The sequence below is a fragment of the Dermacentor silvarum genome, chromosome 2 (genome assembly GCF_013339745.2).
Source record: "Dermacentor silvarum isolate Dsil-2018 chromosome 2, BIME_Dsil_1.4, whole genome shotgun sequence".
NCBI lineage: Eukaryota > Metazoa > Arthropoda > Arachnida > Ixodida > Ixodidae > Dermacentor > Dermacentor silvarum.
This window is the reverse complement of record NC_051155.1, coordinates 87,887,567-87,899,474: the sequence shown is the minus strand read 5'-3', so window position 1 is coordinate 87,899,474 and position 11,908 is coordinate 87,887,567. Positions and strand designations below refer to the sequence as shown.

At 44.7% G+C, this 11,908-nt stretch overlaps 1 protein-coding gene across 2 annotated transcripts in view; it reads right to left on the bottom strand.

The window, feature by feature from the left end:
- Positions 1-8,819: 8,819 nt before the first annotated feature.
- The window catches only part of LOC119441597 (tRNA-dihydrouridine(47) synthase [NAD(P)(+)]-like), a 63,485-nt gene continuing 60,396 nt past the window's right edge, over positions 8,820-11,908 (bottom strand). Inside the window, exon 15 of one of the 2 annotated variants that reach the window (XR_007465538.1) lies at positions 8,820-9,716. Coding sequence is in view for 1 of the 2 variants with exons in the window: in XM_037706206.2 (XP_037562134.1) it covers positions 9,641-9,716 (76 nt within the window). In the remaining variant the exon portion in view is untranslated. The remainder of the gene's footprint in view (positions 9,717-11,908) is intronic. The other variant, XM_037706206.2, reaches the window with a different exon arrangement.

The following is an 11,908-nucleotide window of genomic DNA, read 5'->3' as shown; positions in this document are numbered from 1 at the left end:
ATAATTGCGCGTTATTTCTGAAATTAATCCTGGCAATAGGAAACCAAGCGCATTAGAAGCACCAACGGCGGCTCCCTCATCCGTATTTTTTCACTTCAACGTGTTGTTTTAATTTCCAGTGAACACCATGCACAGTTATATTTCAATGTGTATGCAGGACAAAATTTATATTTTGAAAGAGAAAGAGGTAGCCAACTAACAATTATTTCTAATGATATAGATAGCCTATGTCTAGATAATCAATATGTTGCACTCGCTAGAAATTCTTGCACGTTTTTTTTTTTTTTTTTTTTTGACACTGAAAAAGACCTGCAGACTTCAGTGACCCCTTTGGCAGAGTCTTTTATCAATGGTGTGTGAAATGCACGTGAATGCAATGTGTCTCAGCATTGCTTCTCTTTCCGGTAGGTAATGCTAGCGACTCCTGAAAAGAACTTATAATAATGTACAACATTTATTGGGGATGGAAACATCGCAACGTGCATGCAGAGGCCATAAATATATAGATAATTAACTTAGTAACCGAAGTGAGGCCAACCCGCATTCACTCGAAATCGGAATCAATAGCAGTCGTGTGCATCAGAGCTTCTAGGACTCGGAAAAGGAAAAAAAAAAAGGCAGTTTTGCCGGAAAGGCGAAGCAGTATTAATGATAGCGAAGCATTAGACAATTACACGAAAAAGATTCTTCCCGTATAAATCCGTGTAAGAGCCGCACCCCCAACTTGAAAGCAAATATTTTTTTTAAACCCAATCGAGGAGCAATCGTGTTCAGCGCGATTCACTGCGAATTTTCTCGCGCACCGTACTTTCGCGCGTAGCAACTATATTAAAAAAACGTCGGTTATTGACCCTTTTCACGGAGCAGTTTGTTTTAGAGAAACGAGATGGCGCTTACGGCGGCGCGCCATACCTCTCCTCAGCGACCGCGCACGAATACGAAACCATTACCGCTTCTACCTTGCTTCTGTGCGATCAGCCGTCGGAAATGCAACTGAGTTTTCGCTAACGCACTGTGCTCTATGGCCGGCCGTGCTCTATTCACTCTGGTTTGAATCCTGTGAATTGAAGACGTATGCAGTAGTTGGCTGCAAAAATAGTGACTGGCATATTAAGGAATGTAATGTATATGTCGGGCCAAGTTCGCGGACCGCTGCTGCAATTGTCCGTACGTGTTTCCGGCACTTGGAGATGTACGGATTTCCTCGAGGATACAGGAATTTGCTGATCCGCCTGCGTTGTAGTGCTAACCTTCAAAGAAAGGGCTTTAGCCCCGGTACGTCGGCAAGAATGGGTACTGCTCTTTAAACAATGATAACGGGAGTAGCGCCGCCTCCTGTCATACTAGGTTTCGCGCACAGTATTTACGCACATCTATCCCAACCAGCACGGAAACTTGCATATACTCTTTCGCCAACGTGTCAAGAATAAGTCAATGGGCGCACACTTGAATATATGCGCACTATATACGCACAATAAGTGACGGTACTACATCGATAGCGCGCGAATGGTCGAAGCTGAATGTTTCGTGACGGTCCACAAGAGTAAGCGAGTTACTAGCTGTAATATATATTTGCTACAAGGTATTGCAATGTGCAGAACAGCTACGTTTCAAGCCTTGCGCGCAGCAAGAACAAATCTATCGGAACTGAGCACACCCGCGAGCGATTAGGCAGAAAATGCAGTAAAACCCCGGTGATACGAACCCGGCTGGTACGAATTTCGGTGTGATACGAATTCGTAACATTCCCCGGCCAAAATACATTGCTCACAATACGAACAAAATCGGCTGTTCCGAACGTGTTACCGCGCCGCTGCGGATCATACGAACGCGTGAGCAACAGCGGCGGCGGCCGAGCCAGCGGGGCGGCCGGCACAGACAAGCCGGCACAGCGGGATCTGGGCGGGATCCATAGTCGCCAAGCAACCGACTACGTCGCGCGGCTGCGCAATCTCTCATTGGTCCCCACGTCGAGCGGACCGGACCACATCATAGCCTAGCCCACGGTGTAAGATATATACTCTTTAGGTGGGGACACTTCTCGGCTTGCTTGCTAGACGCGATCGACCAGATAGATCGCACAGGCGCGCGTCTATCGGGGCGGTGACGGCAGCGAATACCTATCGGCGGAACGACGCAACTTCAGTTAGAACGCAGGCGAGAGCGATGATGATAAGTGGTTCTTGAGGGAAAGGGAAAGGTTGGCGCTATCTTCTGCAGCCCTTGAGGGAGCACGGCTCAGCGCCAAGCGAGAGCGTGCGCCGACAAGCGTGCGCCGACAAGGAACGCGCGCATGCCCTCTCCCCGGTGACCTACTTTCGTGCGTCACTCAATCATTTCGGATTTCCCGCGAACCGCCGGTTGCTATATCAACGGGAGATTAAACCAATAAAAAGCTTTCTGTGTTGAAGTTGCGTCGTACTGCCGATAGGTATCCGCTGCCGTCACCGGGCAGATCGGCGTGCGCCTTTGCTACTTTATCTGGTCGATCGAGTCTGGCGAGTGTCCTCACCTAAAGAGTATATATCTTGCACCGTGGCCTAGCCTATGCTTAGCGAGAAAGTAGACGAGGACCGCTGCTGCAACGACGACCGAGCCGCAGCCCCGACGGTCAAAACGCTCCCTGCACTCGACGTGCTCAGGCGTTCAGTGGCGTGCGAAAACATTCCCAAGATCACGTGCGCGCACTTTATACGCCTTTCAGAAGGCGATCGTTGACGATTTGGGCAAAAAGAAAGCGTCCCGTTGATACGTTTATAGTGAACTAGAATAGACATTATATATCAATGTGCAATAAACATTACACTACTTCTGTGAAGACACGTTTCACTTTCGTGTTCTATACCGATTCCTATATAAGAGGGATCAACCACATTTTTTCGGATGACTAGGTATCAAGCGCTGCCACAAAATTGTTTATACGCGTGGATATTATCGCTGTCTAACGTGGCTACTGATTTAACCGCGCACGAAATGTTTCATACCGATCTATTTCTACGAAAATAAACGGTCCCTGACTGCACTACAAGAAAAGGAATGCTAAAACAGAATTAACCAGGTCATGTTCGTGTTGTGTTAAAGAACACACGAGAAAATCTATATTTTAATTTTCAACATTGACAGCTCGATCGATCTTTATAGCAGTTACACAGCCGCCCGTATTCCGTCGCTCTTCGAGCTACATTTTGCTCGGTTCTGCATACTTCTGAGCATCTCCTCGCTTTGTTTACTCAAGGCAAACCGCAGTCTTCAATGCAAATGCGCGAAGAAGCTTTTCCATCACATTATGGCATTTAGGGAGTTCGATGATATACCGCAAGGAGCTTCTCAGCTTGGCGATATCAACAAGTTCACCAAGTGGGAGTGAGCTTGTCGCTCTTTCCGCTTAACTGGTATCGCAAAAAGCGCTTTCCCGGACTCCCGGCGGTTGCTGCACCCGAACGTGCAGCACCCGGGCATTTCCTTTGGTTTTGCTTTAAGTCTACGAAAGTTACATATACACTAAATTATACAGAATGCAAAATCTGACCTCGTTGATGACTCGTACGCGCGGCGTGTGCGAGCGATGTCTGTCTGCTTATCTCCTCCGGCGCGGCTTAGATCCGCCATCTACAGTGCAAAGTGATCACCTGACGGCAACTGACCAATCGGCGGCATGGCGGCTAAGAGAAAAGGGCTGCGGTACTTTCCAGGTTCCAGTGACCTTAATTGGGATGTACGCGCTAGAGCTTTCTCGTCTCCTGTTTGCAGCTAAGGTTGCAACTAAGGCTCGCCCTATCGTCACGTTGAACGTTTTAATTCCCGGGTGGTGCAATTGGCGATAGACGCCGTCAAATCCGAGACTGTTTGGCGCAGTTAGGCGCAATTTTCGTCGATTGTATCAGGATGGCGCAGTAACTCACAATTGGCGCACTTTGGCGCAGTTGGCGCAGGAGTGGAATCACTGCTAACGTGTTTAACTGAATCCGCTTGTCGCATGGCTCAACCAAGAGACGCCGGGGACTCGGGCTGTAAAACTGAATTGTCTCCTACTCCGAGGTCTTGCAAATACTCATATCAGCTCGTCACTTCAGTGAACAATCTTTCGAGGTCACACGAAGTTTCCAGTGTAACTGTTCTTAAAGGTTTTATATATATTGTAACGAGCGGTGATTCTGTGGTCGGTGCTTGGACGATGACGACTACGACGGGTGGTTTTCTGGTGAGCACGCGCTCTCCTGAACGATTGCTGCAGCGTTATGCGCCTTACCCTGTAAATATATCCATTGTATATATATATTCTCCCCGTAACATCTTTGGTGGAGGTGCGGGGTAGTCTACACAGAATCTCCAGCTATTGTCCTTCTTTTTCACAAGTACGACGGGAGAGGCCCAATATATATATATATATATATATATATATATATATATATATATGCATACATGCGTGGGGTTCGGAAAGCTGGTCAGGCCCCAGCCCCCACCCAGAGAAATGAAAACTTTTCACCTATGTTGAGACAAACACATGGACGGACGATGCACTCGCCAGTAATTCATTATAAGAAGGCATGCTGAATATAGTACCTGCGGTACACATGCGCGCACATGCAAGAAAAAACCGCCAAACACAGAGCGATGTGCCACAAGCAATACTAGATCAGAGACACAAAGTAAAGCAGCGTATCATGTGGCAGAAAAAATATCTGGAGTATAGAACTCGCCTCAAAGCTCCTTCTACAACAGTGCGTGTCATTCATACGGCTTTAAGATGAAACCAACCTCATAAACGTTGTCTTCAGCATTCTCCGTGCTGTTATCCCCATTTTTCAAAATTTTCTACGCCACTGCGGCGCGCAACTGGCATAATATCATGCGCGTCCATCGAATTCTGCGGCCCGTCCACGGGAGCCAAGGCGGAATAGCATGCCGTGCGCAAAGCGCGCAGCCTGCGGGCGAGGGGAATCGAGGAGGAAAGCGCGGCGGGGAGGAGAGTGTCGCTACCACTGATCTAGTGGAGGTCTGTGGTCGCTACTTTCAAGTTATCAAGGGGTTTTATTTCATCCTAGAGTTACTGTATATGCTCCCTACGGGAGCAGAGTTGCGCATAGGTCCGCCATTATGTTCCAGCTATGCAGTGAAGCCACTCCTCGCGTGTGCAGGAGGCAAATGCCGCGCGGTGTTTCATTTCCTCTTTTTTCTCTGCTGGTCGCGGGCTGCATGCAGAAACTGTTCGCAAGCGCTGAGCAAGATGGCACTTTTCAATGCAGGCTATGCTCGAACCATTGGCGTAGCCGGAAATCTTTAGTTTGTATGTACATACAGGGTGTTCAAAATTAAGCTTTACGGAATTTTAAGAAATCGCCTGTGGCAGGCAGCGTAATTGTTATCATTGAGCTGGATTATTTGATTAGCGTTCAGGATTGTGCCTCTCTAAGAATAAGCTTGTAGGCTGAAAGGAGCACTCAAAATTTGTTGAGTGCTTTTGTATTTCTGTATGTTTAATGACTTCACGCACTCTACGATTCTTGAGTGTTCACCCATGGAATCTTGAAAATTTTGTTTGAGCAGAAAAAAAATGTTTCTTGTTTAAGACTTACTGCACCATTGCAGCAAACATTTCAGCAGTTGCTGCCACACACGTGGGATGCAGTAAACTTAGGTTATGGTGCAGTAACTGTGTCCCGACTGGTGAACTGTTCACGAGAACTCTTCCTCAAGCGCTTTTTGTGTATCGCTATGACTTTATCCTTCGCAAATACTTGTTTCACTCTTTGTCACACATTGGAGCGCAGAAGCGTGTATCTCCTTATGTATACTTAATAAATAAAAATAATGGGGGAGGGCAGAGTGAGGGGCAGAGTTTATTGCTTATCTATTGCAGAGTTTATATGAGCCGCCATTGGCTAATGTGCAAGTACGACCATAAAAGTAGCGGAGGCATCAAAAAAGGGGAGCATGTAGCTAGTAAAGTCATTGCAACAGTACGTCCAACAGACTCTGCATGCTTCCACCTAACACACGCACGGCACTATTTACAGTCAACTGCCTTTCCACGCAAAGTCTGCTCTACATCTCTCTCATAATGCTGTGCCCGTCTCTCTGAAATTCTGAACACTGTGGGCTCAATGGTAATGAGATGGCCGATGCTGAAGCAAAGCGTACCCTCAGCAATGGCCTGCAAACTGTAGTGCCGTTCTCTAGACTGGACATCACATGCCTCCTGCCGAAACTAATGAGGAGTGCGACGAAAACATACTGGGCCCAGCCAGACGCTCGTCACGTCCGCCTTAAAAGGCTGGATCCCGATATGCAATTTCCTGTTCTGCGTGGAATTCCACGACCTCATACATGTCTGATACACAGACTGCGATTAGGTGTCGCTTTCACGCGCAAATACTTGCACATCATTGGACGGATAGACTTCTCGGACTGTTCAGTGTGTGGTGTTATAGAGACTATAGACCATGTGCTCGTGGTGTGCCCTGAGTATGCGCGCGCAAGACTGACACTGGCAACTACCTTGAGGCATTTATACAATGGACCACTGTCGGAAGACCTCTTGCTGGGCGCATGGCCACAGAGTTGGCAGACGATAGAGACAATGCATGCTATTTCACGTTTCTTAGGCGACATGGGCCTGGACTCGCGATTGTGATAATATTTATGCAATGTGTCCTTTCACCTCGTTCCTCCCATTGTCATTCCCCATTGTGACCCTCTTTCTTCCCCTCTTCCCCTTCCCTTACGTAGAGTAGCAGGCCAGATGTTACATTTTCCGGCCGACCTCTCTACATTTTCAAATCATTAAACTACTACTTCTTTAAATCTGGCATAGCAAATGAGTGTCAGGCTGATGGCGAGAGGCCCTGAAATGTTCAACATTGACAACGCAAATGCTTATTTGCTAGGTCACGTTACAAGGTGTGTTGCCATTAACAACAGCATCTGCCAATGCTGCATGGTCTTGTGGAAAGAAGTAACTTAACGTGCTGTAGAAACACAATGAGCACCCCAAGAAAGCATTTTCAGTTGCTAAAAGCAAGAACAGGCATATTATAGGTCAAACTAGGATATTATGAATGTAGATATATATTACAAATTATTGTATGTAACTAAGTAAATGTAAATTAGTGTATGCAACTAAGTAAATGTAAATAGACCATTGGCAGTTTGCTAGTGGCCTATAAAAATTGTCAGACCTTTTGCTGACCCGTAGGAGACATCATGCTTGCAGTTCCTCGGATATACCCGGCTGGAATTCTTTTTTATATCAGTGTCTATGTTTATAACAAATATTCGATACATCAACTGTATCTTTGTGTCGGCTGCAACTTCATTATAACGAGATTTGACTGTATTAGGTAAAAAGAAATACTCTTTCACTAATTTCTTTATTGATACTGTTATGGCACAGCCTATGGATGGCCATACAAGCACATCAAGGGCTGAAATCACCCATTATAGTTACTATCTCAGAATTGAGTGGATTCAGGGAAGACCCTTACTAAATTTGGTGGAAAGGCTTCGAACATTTATGGGCTATTGGGCAAGTAGCCAGAGCTGGCCTTGGAAAATGCAGTAGTATTCCAAATGTGCCCTCAGCTTTAAGGAGTATTTCACGATAGAGAGCTGTTGTCCTCTCTCTCTGATCTTTAGAGTACCACAAGTTGCACAGGAGGAGCTGCATTACTTCATTTAACGAGAGCACTGGTCATGTAATGACACTTGTGGAGAGAGAGTTCATCAGAAAAGGCAATATGATGGTCACCATTCCTTTTGTGTCCTCCATTATGTCTTAAGCACCTAAATAAAAAGACAGTGGACAAGATAGAAGTATGCAGGACAAGCAGTATACCGTTTGTCCTGTCTCATATTTTATTGTGCTTTGTCCATTGTGCCACAAGTGATGTTGGCAGTTTTAGTGGTCTATTGTTCTGGGTGCGAAATATTTAGGTGCACATGAGCTGCTCAATGTCGGGTGAAAGTTGTTTATGGAAAATTTGTGGGGCTTGCATTAGTCACAAGAGCAATCGCTGAAACAGGCATATGGATAATAAGTGTACAACAGTCATGAGGCAGGACTGCAGCTATGGCATGCATGATTGATACCTGTCACACTTTGCCACACCCACTGAAACCAACGAACATCGAAACTGCATGTATGACATAAGTAGGAACAGCATACTCCCGTGCCAATGTGGCAAACAAAGCAAGTTGCCCTAGACCATGATTGGCAGGTGAGGCAAACTGGATGTAAAAGAACTAGTTTTGGGTGCTTGCCAAGATGCATGCATTTAGTGTAAAATGAAGACGGTGAGTGACAAGCATAAACGCAAACATGCTGGAGACTTTCAATGAGTCTGTGAATCTCATCACAATTGCAAGAGGAGGAAGGGTGTTGCTAGCTGCAGGAGGACCTAACTTTGCAAAAGCTGCTGGCAAGTGCTTGGCTCGAGCACTACTTATCAAGTGTGGTAGTCTGAAGCCTGTCACAACACTACAAGAAACTGCAATACTTTTGCTTATGTCTGTCTCCTATGTTCATAGTTTTGCACTAAGAACACTAGTTTAATTAACCTAGATGATTTTGCTATGCAGCCAAGGCTAGGTCATAGTCTGGCTCTCATCGGTGCCAGCTTTGAATTTTTGCATGCAGCTTCAATTTATTATTTTGCTCGGAAGATGGACATGGAGGAATATTGCTTCAAGTGCTTTATATATATATATATATATATATATATATATATATATATATTAAAGAAAGGTTACTTACACTTACGCTTCATTTACTTTCAGTTTTGGACTTCTGCAATGCTTCGCCACAACATACTAGCAACGACACCTTTTCGGGACTACAGAACATGCTTAGCTTCCATCGTCTTGCCTGTAAGTCACAAAAAAGGTCACAGCCGGACAAGTAGTATTGCTATGCCTTTGTGTTCATTGCCATTGTGTTCACACATGCAATGGCCCAGAAACTTCTGACAAAGACCGTAAATGGCACACTGTTCCTCAATGGCATAGTGTTGCACAGCTGGCCCACGATATGCACTGCTAAGAAGCGATTATGCACAAGGTATAACAAACCAGAGCAATACTGGGCTTATGAGAAATAGACAAAGTGGCAACCTAAAAGAAGAATAACATGTCTTGAGAAGCACACAATTGCACAACAATCTTCATTTCTCATCATGCCACACATATGGTTAAACCTCCAAGGTGAAAGTTGTGTACCAACTCAGACTACAGACTGTCATTCTGAGAGTTCATGCTTGTGCCTAGGCCGCACTTTGTCACATGGTTGCCATCACAGTTATAGAGGCATTGTCCAAATGCAAAATAAAAATTCTGAGTTCATCTCTTAAATAAACACACACTTCCAGGCTTTTGCATACTATGATCACATTTTTTATTATTTTAATATTATGCATAAATTGATGATGAGTTCAAAATTCAAGCAAGAAATCAGCCGTGTCCGTGTTCAATGGTTGTATCTATAACAAAAGCACCTAAAATCACAGAAGTGTGGACGATTCTTGCATCAGTTCTTCAACTCTCGCTGTACACATAGCTTCAAAACCAAAAGGCAGCCATTGGTCACACCAAGCAGTCAGCTTCTGACCTACAGACTACTGGTGATGTGCCAACCATGCTCAATCTGCTAGACCGAGTAGGCGTTGGCTTTATGCTTTGGCAGGAAGTTGAATCCTTCAGGAAGGGGTCCCAAGAGCATTTCACTGCAAGGAACATGGAAGCATTACAAATGCAGATCTGCCAACTTTGAAACAATAAAAAAGACTTGTTAGCACCGCAAAATACTAAAAGCTGTTTTATTATTGAAGTTGTCCTTTTCTTCAATTAAAAGATAAACAAACTTTTTTTCTATCAGGTACACCTTGGACAGGCAGCTCTAGTCACAGATTGGTCTTCTAAAGACAAGGGAAAATATACCTGAATCTTTTCACTGCTGCTGACAACATTGTGCCCATTCTTGTGTAGCTCCACATGTAAACGCAACAAAATGTGATGCCGGCAACTGTGGCAAGTGTCAGCATTCTAGTGTTACAAGCTACAAAACGTTAACCGTTTAACCTAGCACGTATTCTCAATGCATAAAAAATGTGCAAAGTGACGACGACTAAGCACTCGAAACTATTCTTCTGATGTTTAGTCAATGCAATACAGGGGCAACACTCATTGCTCACTTTGCAGGAACCACAGTGGCCATTCTAACCATGAAGCAGGGACAAAGGTATAGTATTCTGTTTCACACATCGCAGGCAATGTCATCAAAGCTAGAGAGACTTCTCCCACTACCTGCGCTCGCGATAAAAAACATTGTGCATCACATATGAAGGAAAAATGTAGGTATGTGTCATGCAGTTCAAATTAACAGTAATTATAATACTATTATCTTCCAAAATATGACATATTTATTACGTGGAATGCGTCGCAGGTATGAACCTAGCTGCTTTCAAACGGGCGGAGTGATGTTTATGTAACCAGTGGCCACAGCACACTTCTTGCACTTGCAATCAAAACATTGTATGTCACATATTAGAAGCACGAAGGTTCACAAATAACATGCGGCTTGACGTAGCCTTACACCCACAAGTTGTAGTTGTAATATGTTAACTATTCATTCTACTAAAGGTGCAGAACGCCAAGAAAAACTGCCCTGTAAAATGCGCACAGTAAAACTTCTATGACTGCACTGCTACATGCGTAGCTTCCGTAGCATTGCCGGCTAAGTATGAAACAAAGTATATAACATTCACCAGTAGTAAAACGTAAACGTAATACAGTCGAACCTGAAGTTTGTTATAACAAACTTCCGGGGACCGCAGTAAATCGTTCGTCATGTAAAAGGTCGTTATAGTGAGAGCGCCAAAATTAACCATTCTGCCCATCAACCCATCAGTTCATAAGTTGTCACCGTTTTAGCTTTCAATGAAAACATCGTGGTTGGCTCTCAGGGTGCGCTGTTGCTATTTTCCATAGATTCTGCCGCCACGCACCACCAAAGCACGGTAGAGGAGTGGCGCTTGCAAAATAGAAAACAGACGCTGAGAAAACTACTGACAAAAAAAGGAAGCTCCATGTCACCTCTAAAGCGAAACTTTTCTTGTTTATCTGTTTGTTTTTCAGATTCCTTGCCATGGTCACCGCAACTGTCTCACCCGAGACCGACACCTGAACTATTTCAAAGCGCAAGCGCGTGTAAACGACAATGTCCAGAAAGTGCAAAGTGCGACCGTCTGGCATCCCTGCGAGTGCGGAGGTTACATTTCTCTGTGCGCATTGCTAGTACGACTGCACAAAGAAAGAGGCGTGTGCCAAACGAAGGGCAAAAGAAGGATGAGACGCACCTCCTTTGCTAGGCGACACTTGTCTGGGTGGAGCATGCGCTCGCAACACCTGATGCATCGTCGCCTCCGCAATAAACAAATATATTTCGTGTTTTTTTTTTTTTTTTAATTGCGCGCCGTCTCAGGTTTTTCGAACCCATGCACTGTGATGTCCGCTTTCTGCGCCTTGTCATCTGCTAACCTACTGCTTAGGCTGCCGTGAAGGATACACGGAAATCTAAGAATCCCGACATTTTGGAATACTAGTTGGTAGTACTGAGGCGTTGTTAACATGACACAGAAACTGAATAATGGTCGTTATTCTAAAAAGTTCGGTATTCTGAAGTTCATAGTACTGAAATATTTTTCCATTGAAACTATAAGAAGTCAGCAGGGGATTTCTGAAACGCTTGTTAATCTGAAAAGTTCGTTAGTGTGGTGTTCGTAGTAATGAGGTTCTACTGTATTGTGTATAACGAACAGCAGTAAAATCCCCTTGAAAATTTTTCTATAAAATATTTATTTTATATCTTGAATTATCTATACATAGAACATTTTTGTGATCCTCTTCAGATTCCATA